Here is a 20,105-nt window from a genome sequence, read left to right as displayed (position 1 = left end):
TCTGCATCCACTGCAGTGCAGCGTCTCACTAATATGGGACACCATTTCCCAAAGTTATTATTGTAGAAGTGCTCAAAGTGCAGCAGTAACGATTTGTGTTTGGCTTAAATTGTCAGTTTCCGTTCTGAATTCAGTTTAGCTTTTAGACGTCTTTGCTATAAGTCTAAAGTGCAGTTTAGGAAAGTCTGATGATGTCCCCTCGCTCCTATTTGTAGGGCTGCTATAAATAGGCCCCTGCTGGTAACACATGCTTGTCTATGATAGGCAGCTACAAAGAATCTCCTCAGACTCGGGCTCCAAAGCAACCCTGAAAACATCTCAATGGTAAGTTGGAAAATTAACCAAGTTTGAAGGAGACCAAGAAACTCCTGAATTATGGTCCTAACTCTTACAAATGTACAGCATGTCATGGGTTTGTGTTTGATCACTAACAGCCCGTCCACAGCCTGATAGCTGATCCTATTTTTAACTTTCTCTAGTTCTCCTAAGTACTTTGCTTGGTCTGAAAAAATCAGCATGGAGTCCATATGTCTTTGAAAGTATCTTGTACTTTCTTTAATTAACATCCAACATGTTTTGTTACCACTCTGAAGTTGTCGCCCCCCCTCCAGGAGCATTTACATGGATAGCACAATTACATTTTATATTTGAGCAAGCAGTGGACGTGAGCACAGAGCAGTCTTTTGTTGTGGGTGATACATTTTTTCAGGGATTTAACTTTTTTTTGTCAATTGCCTCATTAGACAATGACTTCCAGAAGACCAATGATCCGCACTTATTCCGGCAATGGGAGGACAAGCAGCTTCGGTGAAGAGGAGGGCATCTCTCCCAATGGCCGACTAGAAAGCCGAAATCCTTACCTCTCAGATGTCCGGCCTGAAAACAGGTAGAAAAGCTCGTCTATTGTCATTGCTTTTATGCAGAACATTCAAAATCTTTGTTTCATCTGATGCAGATTTCCATTAATTAAATTGATTTATCATGCATGGTGTCCATATAAGCATCTATGTCTGGGAAAATCATGTTCAAACATGAAAGAGTGAATGACGTCACACCATAGATTACAAATCACATCAATGATGTCATTGTTTCTAGTAGAATAAGGGAGCGCTCCTTTTGTCAAAGAGGAGGGCGGCTATCAAACTACTGGATCGAGATAGCTCTGTACTTAATTCATCATTGACAACCATATATTTGCCTCCTCTCTGTATAGCTATTCAAGGTATTCTCGCTACAGGCCAATGAGGTAATCTATGCTTTTAAAATCCCCCCCCCGCCCTGCCCCAACTAACATTTTAACATCAAAGACTGATTCACGTGAAGAATGGAGAATACAGAGTTTGTCCAGTGTTGCATTCAGTTGATCAACACCGATTTGATTGTTTATCGTTTTATTGACCACTTTGTTTTGCCTGACATCTCACACGTCTATCAAGTTCTCGCCACTACCCAAATACTTCCATTAACATCCTTTCCTCTCGATTCAGAACGTTTGATTTTGCAATGTGCCGCCCAGAGGCGAGGAGGTCGCTGAAGTGATGCTGAAATGTAAAACTGTCCTCTGTTCCAAAGCAACACATTTACGTTTTGCTTCCAGGAGCACGTTGTGCACCGTCATGGCTCAGCTGACTGAGGATATACAGCCCTCCTTTGAGACAACCGTGAGATCAAAAGCAGTGTCAGAAAACTGTAATGTGAAGTTCACCTGCATGGTGTCAGGTAGGTCTGCTGTCAGCCTCTGCTTATAGGAGTGGATTGGAACGCCTCAGATTGTTTCCGATCCAGCGAGACAGGCTGTGACTCGTGGAATTAAAGGAAAGATTTCACCCTGAAGACACATAATTGACTGATTTACTCCTCTCGAACTGTCCCGTAAAATATTAGATCATCCATTCCTTTTTCTGTAGCTCCTGTGTTGCGTGTCCCAGATGACATTGAGCAACAGGTCGGGGGGGGGCACACCTTGCACAAGTTTGCACTTCATCACAGGGCCGATACATAGAAAGACAAACAGCGATTCACGCTCACATGCTCACTCAGAGGCCATTTAGAGTCACCAGTAAACATATTACATGTTGCTGGTGGTGGGAGGAAGCACAAGAACCAGAACAACACAGACACAGAGGGAACACGTAAACGACCCACTGAAAGGTCCCAGCCAAAGTCTTCTTGCTGCCTCTATGCCACCGTGTTGCCAATATCAGACCACAATATTACCTCTGCCAAGGTCTGTTTGTTTGTTTGTTTATAATGAAGGCTTTAAAAAAAATCTAATCTTGTAAAATATGCATTCAAATTCACTCACCAAAAATCACTGCATAATTTCCATATTTATTATTCATATAAAAAGCTATTTAATGCAAACTGTGTCTTTAGACCCGGTTCCTTCCCTGCATGTTGTTTTGATCTTGCCATGATTTTCAATCTTATATCTGGAAACATGAGATTATTATTTATTTATAAATCCTTCACTATAATTCAAGATTTTAATGAACTATTTTAAACTTTTATATTAATAAATATATTGCTGCATTTCCAGAAAAAATAATCCTTTAAGATACCGTTCTTTTGCTATGTGCATGATAAATGTTCATAAATAGCTTTTTGTGGCCCCAGGAGTGTAATATGAAATTTCCTGAGGAAATCAGTTCATTATAGTGTATCCGTGTCTTTAGGTTACCCAGCACCAGAACTGAAATGGTATAAAGATGACATGGAAATGGACAGATACTGTGGACTCCCAAAATATGAAATCCATCGTAATGGAAAAATCCACAGCCTCCATATTTACAAGTATGTGACACAAGTTTGTGAGTATAATTTATTAAATCCATTTGTGCTGCTTCTTTTTTTTTTTTATTAAAATTGTTATGTGAGTACCTATAAATGAGAATAAAAGTCATTTCTGGTTTCAGCTGCACCTTGGATGATGCGGCCATCTATCAGGTCTCAGCCAGCAATAGCAAAGGCATTGTCTCCTGCTCTGGAGTGCTGGAGGTTGGAACCATGAACGAATTTAAAATCCACCAGAGGTTCTTTGCTAAGCTGAAGCATAAAGCGGAGGAGAAGAAGAAGAAAGACTTGGAGGCCAAGAAAGAGGATAAAGAAAATGTTGAGAAGGAGAGAAAGCAGATTAGCCCAGAACGTCCTCCAAGGAAACGGCATGTGCCACCGCTGGAGAAGACGCCAGCAGTCAAGGAGCTGGAGACTGTGGAAAAAATGGGAGCTGCTGCGGAACCTAATGGAATTGACATTGGAATAAAGGAAACAGCCCCAGGGACAACTGAAGATGGTGAGTTAGACAGGGCCATTTCTCCTTCTGAGGAACCATTGGCTGAAAAGAAAATGAAGATCTCAAATGGGATCGATGCTGACATTAATGGCAGCAGCAGCAGTTACAGCGGCAGAAGTCGCGCGATGGGGAATGGAGGTGAAAATATGTACGATGGGGGATTCAGTTTGGCTCAGTTTCTGGCAGAGACGCTCCAGTCGCAAGCTGCAGAGGAGAAACAGAACGCTCTCCAAGGGGAGATGCCTAAAGAAAGTGATGCACCTGTTGAATATGCCAGTGTAGAGCAGGATAGAGCGCAAGAGAGGATGCAAAAAGAGAAAAAACAAGAGGAAGCACTACAGGAAGAACATGAAAGAGAGAGGAGAGAAAGGGAAAGGTCATCACACACAGTGTCCCACACTAAACCCGGCTCAGAAGCTAAGCATCACAGCAAGACTCACAAGGATCACGATCACCACCACATCCAAGCGTCCATCTCCTCGATGTTCCACACAGTCAAGGGCTTCCTCTTCGGTAAGAGTAAGAAGGAGGCTCAGGAGCACGTTGAGAACAAGGAGAAAGCATCTGACAGCACTCCTCCTTCAACGCAGCTTCCTCAACCAGAATTGGCACCATCATTTCAGCTCCATCTGGAGCATAACCGCGAGTCCAAGACTCCCACAGACGATGTTGTGCCGTTGGAAACAGATACAATAGAAGAGCCTTCGGAAACTGTGTATATAGAAATGGAGTCTGCGTCACTTGTGCAGCACACTGTCCAGGACGCTGTCCTGCCACCTGACAGCGTAGAGAAGTCAACAGCGCAGAGTGTCCAAGAGGAGGAGGAGGATGCTGGCGAGGCCATGGGGGTGTCTGTCGGGCCGCAGAGCAGCAGTCCAGGTGAAAAAAGCTCATTATCTGAGCTTCAAGCTCCCTCTGAGGTATGTGAACCAGTCTTACACAGCAGCTGGCAGCAACTCGAGTTATATTTAGACTGCATTTGTGTGACAAGAGCATACAAATATGCTACTTAGGGCCGGAGCATGAACTGTGTCAACTGCTGATGGTTGTAAGAATAACTCTCAGAAGGATACCATAATCTCACTGATCAGTGCCGACTACAAAGAGTCCCCCTGACCATGTGAGAGTGCCGAGCCACAAAAACAAGAACATGTAGGAACAGGGCACCTTGCATGTATACAGTATGTGGGGGGGCGGGGGCGGGGGCGGGGGCGGGAGGTGTTGTGAAACCACACAGCGCACCATTAAAGACGGCTAAATAGATGACATGTTGGCTGTGATGTCTGGGACACAGTGCGTCAGAGATCATGATGAAACCGGAGCGCCTGAGGCAGCGTTCATGTTACAAACAGGGCTTTGCATGACAGAGGGCCACATGGTGAGCAGGCGCAGAGGGAGTCCGTCGCCATGTCTCAGCACGAACGGGGACACATCGGGGACATTCCTCCCTTGAAATGGCAAACAAACGGCTCGAGTCACATAGGAATCCGCGTCGTCCTTTATTAGAACGTTGGTTCCTGTTTCTGCGTCTTTCGTTCAGTTTGTTTATTTGGTGGAGGAGAAAGTTGGAAGAATTTGAAGTGCACAGATTTGCAAATGAGAAAAAGAGAACTGCGCCATCATCCACGCGCGGATTGATTTTTAGTCCGTAATGCGGAACTAAAATGATTCATTCATTCATTCATTCATCTTCCTGACCGCTTTGTCCGTTACCGGGTCGCAGGTCCTGCTGGACCTTATCCTGGCAGTCTGTGGGCGAGACACCCTGGACAAGCCGCCAGTTTATCGCAGGGCCACACACAGACAGACAATCATTCACACCTATGGACAATGTAGTGTAACCAATTCACCTAAATTGCATGCGTTTGGTGGTTGGAAGAAGATGGAGAAACCGGAGAGAACCCTCACAGAAAGTGGCCTTCTTGTTGTGATGCACTCACCACTGCGCCACCGTGCCGCCCAGGGAACTGAAATGAGCCTGATGAATTACTGGAGGAAGTCAAAAGATTAACCTGAACCATGTTTTCTAATCTGTTGAACCTTTTTTTTTTTTTAACCCACGTAGCAAACGCCACTGCCTCATTTTTAAACTGACTATGTTGATGGTTCCCTTTCATGGAAAGCAGGAACTTAGTTTTGCCTTCGTAATCGCTGCTGGACAGACTGGTTGTCACGAGGCAGCATGTGCCATCATTACATCACGTATGAATTGTAATGGTGACAAGCCCTACAGATCAGGTGAACTTCTACAGTTTGATTCCTTAACATAAACAACTTATCGCAGTACTATATGTACTCAAATGCAATATATTTTTTAAAGGATATCATCATGGAGTTAGTAGTCTATAAAGTCCTGCAGGTTTTGCTCTCCTTTATCAGTTGTAGTTTAATTGTATTTTAAAGTTTGGTCAATTAATCCACAACAGATTAATGTTTCGATCATTCAGTCACTACCCGACAGCACACATGCATGGATTGTGTTAAAGACAGACTACACATTTAAACTCACTTCTTCAATCTTTGAAATGAAAGTCGATCAAGGTCGTGCGTTATTCAGAAGATCTGAAACAATAAAAGACAGACAACACTAACCTAACCCCAAAAACATTGGATTACGTTACCTTTTCTTTATAGAACCTTGTAAAACACTTGGTTTTCAAATACCTTAAACGTGACATGAATTAAAACTGTTCCTGGAATAAGCAGACAGATCTGCATATTGTCTGAACTATTTGCTGTCTAAGTATTAACTGTCAGCTTGCAGTTGATCAACATTATTCATTAATGGACTACGGAACATTTTCCTTCAAATAACCCCCAGTTTGCCCTGGCAGCGCCTCGCATGGCAGCAGCCGCCCACTGGAGTGTGAATGTGTGTGTGAATGGGTGAATGTGAGGCTTAATGTAAAGCACTTTGGGGCACTGTGAAGGTGTAAAAAAGTGCAGTCTATTTACCGTTTACCATTTTTCTCTTGAAAATTAAATGCTGCAGTAAACTCAGTAAAACAAGCGCTAACATTTTTTTTAAAGTCTTTAGCATGGCACTGAATGGTTTGAAAGGAACCATGAACAACATCTGAACTAATTGTGCAAAGCAGGTGAGTTTCCTAGAGTTGATTGTGAAAATCAAATGCAATTAAGTAATGCAACTCTTTGCTTCCCATCAGGAGCATTTTCCGGTCGTCTCTGCTATCGAAGAGGCTTCCAAGAAACTGCAACTTCCAGACTCCCTGGTAGTTTCGCCGCAGCCCAATAACCAGACTTCACCCAAAGAAGATTTATCTGCCTTATCACGAGCGCAAGTGTCCTCCCCCACGCCCACCCTCTTTATTTTGGAAAAAAGCCAGACACCCCCCCATAGTGCTATCTCCACATTGCATGGCCGTAGCCTAGGGGAAGAACCGACTGATTATTTGCAAGAGGAGGAGGCGAGTGTGGAAGAGATGGGCAGAAAAGTTGAACCTGACACAGAGGAGAGCCAGTCTTCACAGATTTTATGTGAGGAGGAGAAAACTGAAGTGAAATCAGATGAACAGCTGCACGCAGATATAAGCATAGGTGAGACTACTGAATTTGCAACATCCCCACTGGAAGAGAGAATCGAGCCCTACGAAGCCACAGCACCAAACCAGGTGCTTTTACCTCTGTCTGCTGTTGCAGCGCGCAGTGCAGAGAGAGAAAACACGAAACGGGAGCCAGAACACACTTCGCTCGTTCAGGAAATGAATGTAGGATTTCCGCCCACTGTGGCCCCAGAGGGTTTAGAGAAGAGTGACGTAAAAATGCAAAAGGAATGCACCTCTTCTATAGCAGAGGATCAGCATCAGAACGGAGGGTTTAAATGCAGCAGAGACAAGAGCGAGTGGACAGAGGCTTCGATTTCGGCCTTAACAACAAACTTTGGGCAAAAAACGCAGAGGCTGGAATCTTTAGAAAGTGAAAGTAACAAAGTAAGCAATGAGAATGTACAACATGAGGTGGAAAAAGAAATGAAGGATCCAATGAAAGATGAGGAGTTTGATGAATCGAGCAATATTTCATTCATACAAAACATGGAAAGTCATGTCGATGTGATGGAGGATGCACAGCAAGACAGCGATTCAGTGCTAAAGGTTTGGCCCTCGGATAATATCCCACAAATCCTAATATGCACGAATGAAGATAAGCCAGATATTAAACCACTTTTGCCAGATGTAAGACAAAATGAACATTTTGTTCTTCCCAAAATTGATATAATGGAGCCTGAGGTCAAAGAGCACACTCTCCCACAGCCTTTCTTAACACTAAACACGGAAGAGAGAGAGTCTGCTGTTCTGCAAAGCGAAGATGCAACTTATGAGTCAACAGTGATAATTCAAGACGAGCCAAATGTGCTTCCCACGCACGTAGGTATGCAAAATGATTCTAACCTCTCACCGACAGAGAATATCCAAGATGTCGACAAAATATTGGAGCAGCCACATGTCCAAAACAAAGAAGAGCTCCCTCGAACGGAATTTTCATCTGTCCCTCTTATAAATGTTTCATGTACTGATGACAAGGACAGCGATTCCAATGTGAATGCAGACATTTCAGATACGTCACGGCTGTTTGAAAGTCCACCGGCACCCCCGTTTATGGTGCCGCCAATCTCTGTCACTTGTCATGATAGCGATTCTGAACAAAGAGTGTCCACTCATCGTGAGTCAACAGGAACTGAAACATCTTCTCTCATGGAAAGGGGAACGGAGTACAATGTTGCCTATAATAAGATCACTAATCCTGAAAAAGCTCAAAGCCGAAAACAGAACCCAGAAGGCATGGCAGAAAAGATGGCCGACAGTGGGCCATTCGTCAACAAAACAACACAAGACAACATTTTCCCGGAAATCTTGAAGACAAAATCTCTAAATGAGACCAAAATAGAGAATTCTGTGTCTGTTGAGGACCCTCAAAGAAGCAGAACCTCTGTGGATAGACTGTACTCAAAGCCCCCAACACACCCATCACTGAGTCCAGCAAGCCTCCGCAAATACATGTCCAAAGCTTCTCCAGACTCAGACATCAACGTGAGCGACCATCAGAGTGACAAGGCAGACGACGACCTGAGCGGAGGATCGACGCCAACGACATCCCTCTCTTGCGAAAGCAGTCCACGCCTTAAACGGCGAGACAGTCTGTCACTGATACGCTCCGCCACGCCCGAAGAGTTGGCCTCCGGAGCTCGTCGGAAAATTTTCATCCCAAAGCCTAAAGAGGAAGGTGAGGGGCCAGTGGTTGGCGGGATAGACGCTCAGGGCAAGAAGGAGACCCCTTACATGTCACCCAGCCAGGCTCGCAGAGCGGCGTTACTGCAAGCGCCCACGGGTCAAAGTACTCCACCTATGGAGAGGCGCTCGCCACTACTGAGCCGCAGGAAGATCACGTTGGAGGTGCCAAAGGTCATGGAGGAGATGTCCAAAGAAGAACTAGTCAGTACCAAACAAGAAGCCAAACCAATGGAAAAGAAGCTCGATTCTTTCAAAGGTAATGAAGCAGCTATTGTAAGACGGTTATAAACATGGAATGTTGTTGGAGTATACATCTTAGCCTTAACCTTTTTTGCTTGCATCTAGTTCACACTTAATGTTGCGGCTGAAGAAGATGGAATGTTAGAAAGCCTCCTCTCACCAGCACAGTTGATATTTATATGTGAGTGTGCACCACCAGCTCCACAGGTCATCCGCAAGATCAGGGGAGAGCCGTTCCCGGACGCGTCTGGGCACCTGAAGCTGTGGTGCCAGTTCTTCAACGTACTGAGTGACTCCACCGTCAAGTGGTCCCGAGACGAGGAGGAAATACTGGAACTGAAGAGAAGGTAGACCTCGTTCTCGTCTTCTACCATCGGCACAGCTCTGTAAAGCAGATCGATGGCAGCTCCTCACAATGCTCAGGCTTCAAGAACACATTCATGTTGCCTTTTTGGCTGCCTTTATTTTTGATTGACTTATGTCTTTATTATTTAGAGTGATTATTTCCAGCTACGAAACAAAACGGGATAAAGAGGATTTTGCTTTTTGTGGGCTTCCGGGTGCATCCCACGGCTTTCTGTCATTCTCACCGCAGAGACGCCTCACTCATATGACTGTGAACCCGCCAGTCATATGAGTCAGGTGGATTTCTGGCTAGACACTGTAACCTGAAACAATATCTTTCCCATCTCCAGGGTGCATTAAAAGTCTATACGTGTGCTGTTGGCTGCTGTATCAGGAGGCCGCCACACGTCGCCACCCACTGTCTCACAGTGACACCTTGTGGGCTGCTGTTGAATCTTGGGTCAGGTTGATCAGCTGATGTGTTCAATGATTGTATTTTCACTTTCTTGTTCCAAAGTGGGGGAGATGAAAGCCAAGTCGCTCTGGCGATTGTTCTAGCATGCAACCAAGACTGTGGGGTGTATGGCTGCTCCATCAGTAATGAGCACGGCGCCGACGCCACTGACTACCTGCTGAGTATAGACGGTAAGATGTAACATGCCTGGAAACATCAAATGTAAAATTTCTTTCTGTTAACATCAAATTTTTCTTTTGTTTTTTTGTTTTACAGTTATGTCTGGAATTTTACTGAGCAATGAACTTGAAGGTACAATTTTTTTCAGTTTGCTAAATTGGATTTTTGTGTTTTTCTTTGAAGTATTGCTCCATAAATGTTTGTTACTGTGACTTTTCAGTCGGAGAGGAGATTGAGATGACCCCGCTGCTCTTCACCAAAGGCCTGGCTGACTGCAGCAGCTGGGGAGACAAGTATTTCGGTCGCATCATGACCGACACCGCGCAAATCGGGAAGGGCTGTTTTCACAAAGCCAGTAGAGTGAGGGTCATTTACGGCCTGGACCCCATCTTTGAATCCGGAAGCGCCTGCGTCATCAAAGTTCAAAACCCCATCGCCTACGGGACCAAAGAGGGGAGCAACCTCGCCGAGAGAAATGGAGAGATCACAAAGCAAGTGAGTATTCATTGTCTGACATGAAACAAAAAAATCATTTCCAGCGACTATATTTCAGTACATTCATCTGCTCCTTTGTGTTGCCAGGAATGCAAAGTCCAAAACATGATTCGAGAATACTGTAAAATCTTTGCTGCTGAAGCGAGAGCGGTCGAGAACTTTGGTAGTTCCCTGGAGTAAGTGTCATGCTTATAAAGTTGCACTGATAATCGACTTGTTTTGCACTGCACATCAGCGCTTGTAATCCAGCCACTAATTTGCTTGTCCTGTCCACAGAGTGATTCCACAGTATGTGATGTACCGGCCTGCCAACTCCGTGCCCTATGCCACTGTGGAGGCTGATCTTAACGGCGACTTCCTCAAGTGTTGTGTGATGGATGCTAAAGGCAGGCTGATCACGCAAACCACTTCTGAGATGGAGCAGAAATGCACCACCTTCCAGCACTGGATCCATCAGTGGACGCACGGAAATTTGCTCGTCACTCGGCTGGAGGGTAAGCTACGCATGCAATCTGGTGCCAAAGTGGCTATTTATGTATTTGTGGGAATTAAATTCTAATAATTTTCTGTAAAATTCTATTTTTTACAGGTGTTGAAAGCAAAATCACTAATATCAGAGTTGCAACAAAGTCACAAGGGTTCGTATCTGAACCGTTACACTCAAATACGATTGTTTTCTATTAGATCTGCTTTAACAAAAAAAAAAATGTGTCCATTGCTTTTAGGTATCAAGGACTAACAGAGAGAGCCTCACCTGAAGTGTTTGAACAGTTCCCAACACAACATTATTGCAACTATTTCTGTGGACTTCTTGGCCTGAAACCTCTTAAGAGTATGGATAGCCTGCAGCAGCCCACCAAGACGAAGGGCTCCAGGAGCCCCCTGGCCTCCCGCAAGCTGGGCTCCAGCAGCCCACAGACACAGCGGAAAGGACACAGCCCTCAGGTTCTTAGGAAGGCAAATTCTAGTCCAAAGGTAACTAGAAAAGCTCTAGAGACAGAGGACAATATATCAAATGCCAAACCCGAGCCTGCAGAAAGTGTTAATATTCTTGAAATCAGGTGAGTAAAGGCGCCTCTTCTTTGTCAACAAAAAAGAAACGAAAAAAGATTTGATTTCTGGTAATGGTTTGATATTACTTGCTTCTTTCCAGTTGCTGGAGTAAGACTTAATGATAGCTTACGGGCCTGACTTGTCATAAAGAATTAAAGTTAAACTTGGAAGCTGCAGCTTTCTCCTGGAGTTGAATTAAAGCGTTGTGAGAATGTTTGCAGAAAAGGGTTTGAGTTTTTCCACCTTTCTGCTCACAAACACCAAACAACAGTCTCACAACTCTCTGAGCAATATCGGTCAAAACAAGGTCGCGAACACTGAGCCGAGCGTCACTGTAAAATATGTTCCTTCTCTTGAAGAGATGCTGATCTGATTGAAAGCATTGACACAGAATAAAGCAAGAGATGGATGAGATAACGTGTCCTAAATGCTGCATGTTCACCTGTGATGTACATTATGTGTGTCGGGCTGCAGGTCCATTTTGGTGTTTGAACTGCTTATGCAGCTTTTCTTTACACAGCAAGGTTGAGCTCATGCTACTGAACACAGCCACACTGTTTAGGTGAATGATGTTTGTGTGCACGTTTTTTTTTTTTTTTAGGATTACTTTCACTATGGTATAGCCTCATTGACATTTCTCACATAAGTGTGTTCCCATTCACAAGGAAAGCTGCTAATTATGTTCCACGATGCCATTTGGAGTTGACCTTCGGACTTTTGGATTAAAGCACAGAACAAAAAGATCTAAGAGAGCGGTCTTGGAATTCTCAGAGGCCTATTGATCACTGAGCAATGCTCCCTGCATGGGAAATGTTATAGCAAAAGAGAGCTGTGAGTTTTGCTTGTGTACAGTTGGTTAGCAGTAACCCGACCAATCTTTAGCATTGCCTCGTCTTTTTATTCTATTCTTTGTTTTTTGTTCTTTTTTGTCATTGCAAAACCAGCATGGACGTGAATAAAAATGATAGTGAAAGTATGTTATCTTGTGAGATCACGTGGCTATTCGTAATTAAATTCTAACAAGTTTTAAATATTTAATGACTGACTACGGACTAAGTCTTTCGGAATGTCTGTAAAAGACGATTGTTCATGATCACCGAGAGTCTTGAAAGGAGTCCCAACAGCCGCTCACACTTCAGCTGCTACTTAAAATCAAATTCTTTGATTCACTCCATTACATCGTTTGAACACTCACCAGTTGATTCTCTCCCCCCCGAAGCTTCTTTTTTCTGTACTCTCAAAAGGCTTTTGAGAGTTTAGTGTGTTTTGTTCACACTAAGCACAAAAGGTGAATGAAGCATTTCAGTTGCCTGCTGTTTTATTAAATAAAAAATAAAAAATAAAAAAATAGACCCGAGGCAACCACTCCTGTCAAATGAAAAGTCGGTGTAGAAACAAAACACTGCATAAGCTTGAAGGCACACAATAATCTAACAACGAAAGAAACGACCTGTCAATAAAAGGTTTGCTTTGAAACTCTCAAACCACAGAGCAGTGTGTGTGTGGTGTAGGGTTATGCAGGTGTGCCCTTACGGAATGTATACATCCTCTCATTATCTTGAGCAAACAGGAAAGATTTATCTAGACAGTGAGATAAAATGGCCCATTACCAGGGGCAAGCCGAGCTTCGTTATCTCTGTAGAATAGAATGCGTCATTAACTCGTGATTCCAGGACAACAGCGGTAACACAAATAATCCCGTGGCTTTTTGGGATGGCTTCCTTGAAGTGCTGAACAGCAGATCACCGTGGACACACTCAGTTTTGGTGTCATGCAAGCAAACTGTTGATCTGTTTTAATGTGTACATAAAAAAAATCACAGCAGCAAAATATCTCAATCAGTGTGAAGAACATATGAACGGGGTGAATGAAGGAAGGAATACATGGGTGTTAATGGTGCATGCTGTCTTTCCTATGTTACGACAAGTCAGTTAATAAATATCTAAGACATCCGTGTCCAAATATATCTCCACGGGTTTTTATTGTGTCAGCAAGTATTGCTCTGTGTCTGTATAAGTACCAATAACACCATTTTATTAGACATTTACATTCATCAACTATGTCCTGAGGTATGTTTCTGAAGGTTTAATCCTTAGCTTTAACTACAAACAATGAATTTACAAGAAAAAAGCTGCAAATTTTGCTTTACATTTATACACTGAGTTTGGCACAACTATACAAACAGGGAGGGAGCCTGACTGTGATGCTACTGGGATTGTCCTCTTCATCTCTAGTTGCAAAGGTCCGCAGCAGAAAGACCACAACACTGACAGCATTTAGAGAAAAACACAGTGGCATTTGCCACTGTGCTCCACAGCCCTTCAAATGAGATGGTCTCATTGATTACAGTGCTGCAAAAAGAATTGAACATAAGGTCAACATCAACCGAGTGTATCTTCTCTGTCACAGATGTTTTTCCTAATATTTTAAAAAGGTACATCCTCACCTTCCGAAGAGGTCGTTGCAGCAAGTCTGGACGTTTTCATTTGTGGTATTGAAATCAGCTACACTGAACAGCTTCACGCAGTCGAGCGAAGGAACGAAGAGGAGCCCTGAGAAATAAAGTTTAAAAACCTACATTTACAGCACAGAGGGAAACAGGGTCAAGCCCAATTCAAAAGCTCCTACCTGCGACACAGGCATTGACAAGAGATACACAAGTGCCAGTGAGCATGGCTCTCAGCACCAGAGACGATACATCAGCTCGTCTGGATGGGCATATCGAGGCTTCGAAAAAAGAAAACGCTGCGTTTCAAAAATCATTACGAGGACAGGAAAGGTATGGTCCTGTGAAAATGTGATTAAATACTTACAAAGGCCTCCAATCACAATACCAAGTGAGCTGAAGTTGGCAAAGCCACACAGAGCATAAGTGGTGATTACTTCTGATCGGACCTGCAACGAGACATAAGACAGCATTGTTTTGCATTGTGTAGAATCATTTCCTTTTCATTTTGCACAATTAGTACTTACAGAACACCGACAAGGAAAGTATTGGGGGGGCTACCCTACTCACTGATATCCACTGTCTTTCGCCACCGATGATTTCGTCAAGTCCGTTCAGTCTGTTGAGCTTCATTTCAGATAATTTCTCATAAGCCACAAACTCATTGAGGAATAGTTTTGTGCCAATTAGTTCGGCCACAGTAAAACTTTCAGGATATGGTACCCCCATCATAAAGGCCACTGGCATGAACACATACGAGCAAATGAGCTGTGGACACACAGAGATGCATGTTGACTACTTGATTTTAGATTCACTCAACTTTACATGGCATGAGATACCTGCAAAAAAAATGTGTATAATTATGTGATAATATACAGTATTATCTTATCATTTATATGATGAAATTTGACTCGTCTATTTATGCTACACCTGCACTTTTCAGAGGGATGCTCTTTTTAATGAGACTTTTTAACCCCTGCCCCACAATCCGCCCCTCTTATCAGCCCCTCTCCCACCCATAGCATTCTCCCGGTTCACACTTTGTTACTTTAAGATTCTTTTCTGATTATTTACATGAGCTATTTGTACCTGTGACTTTTTCTTTACCTGCAACTATTAGTTAGCCTGCGTCCTTGCCTTTCTGTGTTTGGACCCACACCTGTCTTGCTTGACCCAGAAGCACACTTTTGATATTCCACTATTAATCATAATGTTTTAATCAATCAATTATCAGCCTTTTGCTAAATCTTACCTGAAATGTGATTTCAGGATATCCCACCATACTTCCAAGCCAACTCAAAGCTGAATTTATGAACCCGAGGATAGCAAGAAAGGCTATCAAATTTGCCGCGATGTTTGCAACAAGACCAATTGAAGCAGAAGCTCCGCTGCTAGCTGCCTCCAGAATGTTCCGTTCTTCTCTGGGGAATTAGATAGTCATTTCAGTCATAGAAGAGGAAACGTCTTTATAGGGGAAGAGAATAAACAGAGGGAAAACATTTACATACCCACATGATATTTCAATATTTTTCTTTGACTTGAAGGGACTGTCCTCTGTCTCTGGATAAGAAAGTTTGGAGATGGCCAAGGCGCAGGGAGCAGCCATTACGGAGGCTGATATCAAGGAGGACGCATCGATCTGCAAAATAGAAGGAAATGCAATTTAATTAATCGTCATGCCGTGGAGTTAGAATAGTAATGAGCAACAGATACACTATCTTATATTCTACATGTTATGAAATGTCTACGTCCATAAAATACATTTAAAGACAAAATAACATCCAGTATACTGTAAATACGCATCATAGATGATGTTCAAATCAAAACTCTCCTTCACAAACCAGAACCGTGTCCTATTTCACTGTAATTTATGCATTTTTTTAATGTCGCTAACGTTTCATGCATGTTTTTCAACTTCCTTTCCATTTATTAAGCCCATTCTTTTACCACGTTTTGAATGAAATGATGACATAAGTCTTCTTGTCATTATGTGTATGCAGGTGTTTGGATATGGAAACTTCCAGTCTCACCCCAAATGAGATAAATGCCCCCATGACACTGCCAGCAATTGTGGCAAATCCACCGGTCAAAACGGCGTGTATCTCAGACTTGGTCATGTCTTTCAAATATGGCCGGATCAGCAGCGGCGCCTCCGTCTGATGCACAAAAGTCATGGAACAAGCAAAATAAATCAAATATCAACTAACCATAAAAATGAATTACAGAACAGTTCGGCCTCATGAATTTGCGAACTAAAAGTAATCAAACTAGTGTCAGAGATGGTGTTCATATTCAGCCGTGCTCAGTACCTGCCCAACAAATATATTGCCAGCAACACTCAAGGTCTCCGTAGGAGAGGTTCCCATTGTTATCTGCATAACCCATGAGATCTGCATGGATGGAAACACGTAGCTCTCAGTCAAAGCACGCCACGGCAGGAGTAAGCCATAAAAGCCCAGCGGAACGTTTGACAACGTAAGATAGACTTGTCAACCTTCAGAATGAGCCACTGCATTATCCCCAAAAAATAAAGGATAGACATCACGCTGCTGAAGAACACAACAATGGGCAACGCCTGAGGAAGAGATCAGAGCTTAAGTTATACATCACCTGGCGTCAATAACTTTAAATTCTATTATTTTAGAACACTACATTATCGTCCACTTATCAACTTACTTGAAAGGCAAAAATGTCTGCAATCAGATCCCCAAAAACAAACGATGACCCTTGTTTGGTATAATCAAGGAATGTCTGTGACCGTTGGGAAAAAGACACGTGGGTTGCATTATTTCAAATAATAACACGTTTTATCAGTCAACTACCGTCTGACATTTATGAGGCAATTATTAAATAATTTACAACATGAAGTCATGGCACTGAAGAAAAGACAGTGGGTGGAACAACACATTAAAATGTGATTACTACATGCAAATGTGCACATAATGACAAATCAACCTTGGATGACCTGAGATTACAAACAGCCTAATAAAACGGCAATAAACATACAGATTATGATCCATCAATGAAGATTGTGCAATAATGTAAAACAAAAGCACACAGCATTATGCCACAATGATATTCCATATCACATTTTGTTACATATGTTATGGGGGGGGGGGGAATAACAATACTTTTCCTGATGTAAATCCTAGCTTTATAATACCTGCACTTGTTTTCCAAGCCATTCGAATGCTACGAGTCCAGGTTGTGTTCTTATGACAAAAATGCCAATACAGAACTGCAATCCGAGACCCCAAAACACAGGCCTCCATGATATCTAAATAAAGATTTAAACAAATGTAAGTTAGACAATTATTGTATAAGTGAGTCTCCATATAACCTTAAGTTATTACAAGCAAACCCTTCTGCTAAACCTAAAGATGATCGAGGCACAATGCCAAATGACAAAGTCTCAACCAAACAGTCCAGAGATAACGTTTCCGTTAACACCCTAGCGTGTTTCGAAATTGTTGTCACCACAATAATTGTCCTGCGTGAGACAGATGGCTTTGTGCAGAACTCACCGCTGTCCTGTGTGCCGACAGGAGGAATATAAGCACGACAAACATGCACACACCTCCAAAAGAAATAAGCTGCTCGGGACGCTTCCTGTTGTCAACAATGAGCCATGCCACAAAAAGAGCCAACACAACGACAATGAAAATCCTGAAAGCACAATAAAGCATGCCTGCACTCATTACAATACTCCATTGTGTGCAGTTGGCTGTGAAACCACTGGGCAACAAACCGTCTCACCACTTTATCCATTTCAAGTTAGATTTAAACCATCGAATCGCAGGCCTGAAACACCGACTGATGCTCTTGCCCTTGTACTCCGCCAGGAGTTCAAAGGATTTAACAAGAACAGCCAAACAGGTTAGGACCACAAGAGCAGTGGCTCTCTGGAAATCCAATACACAGGCTGCAATGAAGTACGCCACATAGCCTGAAAACCAGAAAACAACTTTTGATATTTACATGAACAATGCACTCTCATCATAATCAGGGGTATTTCTCCGGAATTGGAAACATTTGGAACGAAATAAGCCACTGTCTTATGTTGTTTACTACCTGCTCCGAGGATGCCCAGCACTACGTATTTGAAGGTTTTTGAGTGAGCCTTGATGTAATCCTCTGTGGCATTAATCGGCTTGGTCACATTGCTAAAGTACAAGACAAATTAGAGGTTAACTTAAAAATATATATATATATCTATGAAATAAAAAAAAATCCCTTTAATGTAATATATTCAGTGTCAAGTAAGTTAAATTGGCTTCTTTATTTATTGCTATTATTTTATCATCGCAGTCTACACAAAGCACAAAGAGCAGGACAGAAGGGATCGGAACATCTGCACCCCAACAAAATATTTATTTTTAATTTTAAAGAAGCAAACGTAAACGGACGCACCTCAAATATGATCCAATTCCCTTTTTAGTCTTTTCAGTGTGCCTTTGGATGTTGTTAGCATCGGCAGTGATGTCCTCCTAAGAAAATAAAGGCATTTTGTTCATTAAAGAAACCAATTGGGATGTGCTGTTTTCTTTAAAAAAATGAAATGTGATACATACCTCTGCTTCAAAAGCCTGGTTCACCAAACCACTTCCGTTGGCACTGGTTATGACTTCAAGCTGGACACCATCGTTTTCTGCTGAAAAGAACAATCACAGTTCACTTCTACATGTCAGGAAAAGAGCTGTGACTTGAAATGAAAGGTCAAAAAAGGAACGCGCTTGTGTTTCCATGTACTCTGAAACATAAAAGAACCAGAAAATAAATATACAGACTCATTGTGGCTTGAGTTTGACGAACAGGATGCAAAATAGCAGCAACAAAAACGGACCAGGGCAAGGTAAAGCAGAGCTAATGGCTTACTCATTGTGCTTCCTCCTCAACCCAGCTGTCAAATGCTGCGTTGTAAAAACCTCAGCGGGAAAAATATACTCTGCCCTCCGTGAATCATCTTATCATTAATTAACAGGCACGTTACCTAGGGCTACAATCTCTCTCTGGGAGTACAAGATGCAAGCGTGATAATGCAGCAGAAATGATTTAATAGGCCTGATAAAGAGGTGAATTTTGCTGATGGGCTATTTAATTTGGCCCAAGAGAAAGCTGATATGTGAGAGGGGAGTCTCCTGTGGGTGACTCATAGTGTCCAGTAGGCAGTGCTCCACCCACGTAAACCGTAAAAAGGCATGCTTAGCACTCCTGTTTCTAAAGGCTCTCAAAAGCAAAAGCAATTTCTTTCTGTTCCTCTTTTAACTGGATTGAAACAACACAATCGTTTTTGTCTGCAGCCAATTTGTGTAATGAATTTTACATACCTATGAACTAATCTCGTCTTTCTAAAAGGCATTTGGTGGAAGTGCATTTGCTGCAGAATCAATTAATGCTTTTCTAGATCATTAAGTATATTACAGTGCTGCAATTTCTGCTTTACTTTCTGGCTGACGATTCATGCCTAGACTTAATAGCAGCTATTTGTTCGACTTGTTGCTCTTAAAATCTGAACTCATCACACACATAACAGGTCTTTGATTCGTCATAAAAACAGTTTAGCCTATGGTTCATAACACTCGATGAGGGCTCAGTCTGCTGGAAGCATTGGATAAAAAAAAAAAAACTTTGTTTGAAAGTTCAAGATATTTGTGTTCATTAACTTTTGATAAAGATTTGCAGTCCCTGAAATTCATTAGCAGGGATTAATAACCCATACAGATTTTGTATGTTTAATTAATAACCTGACTGTACCTGTACTCTAACATTCTATCTAATAAATATATTCATCATCATCTTCTCAATTACAGCATCAACTCAATTGCTCGCCTAAAATCTGACATTTAAGTGCATTTCATTATAGTACTCGTTACCTGCCTTTGACTACTTGCACATGCAGGCCTAGTACAAGTACTGCAGTAACCTACAGCGGCTCTATGGCGCCACCTCTTCTTGTCTGTAAGACAAAGTGGAGGGCACAATCTCCCACAGGGAAGAACGAAACCGAAGTTGATGCTAGTAGCTTGTAGCCTAGCTATGAATCCTTGTATGGGGCAGAACTTGCTGCCACAAATTTGCTGTCCACAGTAAATCGGTTGATATATAATTGATCAAATTAGTCAAACATTACCGGATCAAATGGTAAGCGTGTACCTGCGTTGATAAAATGACGAGTTTAACTTCTTGGGCTGTGTGATTTGCGCGTTAGCGTGTTGCTAAGCTAGATTGCTATCTGGCTAGCATGCCTCCGTTATGTACCTATTTATCAAGCTGCCGATTTCGTGTTATCTAGGGGTCTTTAGTAGTTATATAAACTACAAATCAGCTTTAAAGTGTGTGGTCATATGAAGA

The 20,105-nt window shown here is 42.5% G+C and overlaps 2 protein-coding genes across 2 annotated transcripts; one reads left to right on the top strand and one right to left on the bottom strand.

The window, feature by feature from the left end:
• Positions 1-279: 279 nt before the first annotated feature.
• On the top strand, positions 280-13,274 carry alpk3a (alpha-kinase 3a). The gene is made up of 15 exons (XM_068739262.1): positions 280-324; positions 744-886; positions 1,214-1,246; positions 1,598-1,719; positions 2,676-2,793; positions 2,916-4,212; positions 6,460-8,797; positions 8,981-9,128; positions 9,644-9,771; positions 9,857-9,892; positions 9,981-10,255; positions 10,343-10,431; positions 10,532-10,749; positions 10,845-10,893; positions 10,981-13,274. The coding sequence occupies exons 1-15, from the start codon at positions 322-324 to the stop codon at positions 11,318-11,320; spliced, it is 5,337 nt and encodes a 1,778-aa protein (XP_068595363.1). The 5' UTR covers positions 280-321; the 3' UTR covers positions 11,321-13,274.
• Positions 13,275-13,538: 264 nt separating this feature from the next.
• slc28a1 (solute carrier family 28 member 1) lies at positions 13,539-19,216 on the bottom strand. The gene is made up of 18 exons (XM_068739914.1): positions 19,198-19,216; positions 18,326-18,405; positions 18,165-18,241; positions 17,826-17,917; positions 17,511-17,700; positions 17,279-17,420; positions 16,918-17,031; positions 16,431-16,505; positions 16,249-16,329; positions 16,064-16,144; positions 15,785-15,910; positions 15,263-15,393; positions 15,007-15,175; positions 14,325-14,522; positions 14,122-14,203; positions 13,937-14,035; positions 13,755-13,860; positions 13,539-13,659 (listed from the first exon to the last, which is right to left on the bottom strand). Exons 1-18 carry the CDS (start codon positions 19,214-19,216, stop codon positions 13,539-13,541), a joined length of 1,983 nt encoding a protein of 660 aa, XP_068596015.1.
• Between the last annotated feature and the right edge of the window lie 889 nt (positions 19,217-20,105).

The sequence above is a fragment of the Brachionichthys hirsutus genome, chromosome 5 (assembly GCF_040956055.1).
Source record: "Brachionichthys hirsutus isolate HB-005 chromosome 5, CSIRO-AGI_Bhir_v1, whole genome shotgun sequence".
NCBI classification, from domain to species: domain Eukaryota; kingdom Metazoa; phylum Chordata; class Actinopteri; order Lophiiformes; family Brachionichthyidae; genus Brachionichthys; species Brachionichthys hirsutus.
Note: the sequence above shows the minus strand (reverse complement) of the source record. Positions and strands in the feature narration are given on the sequence as shown.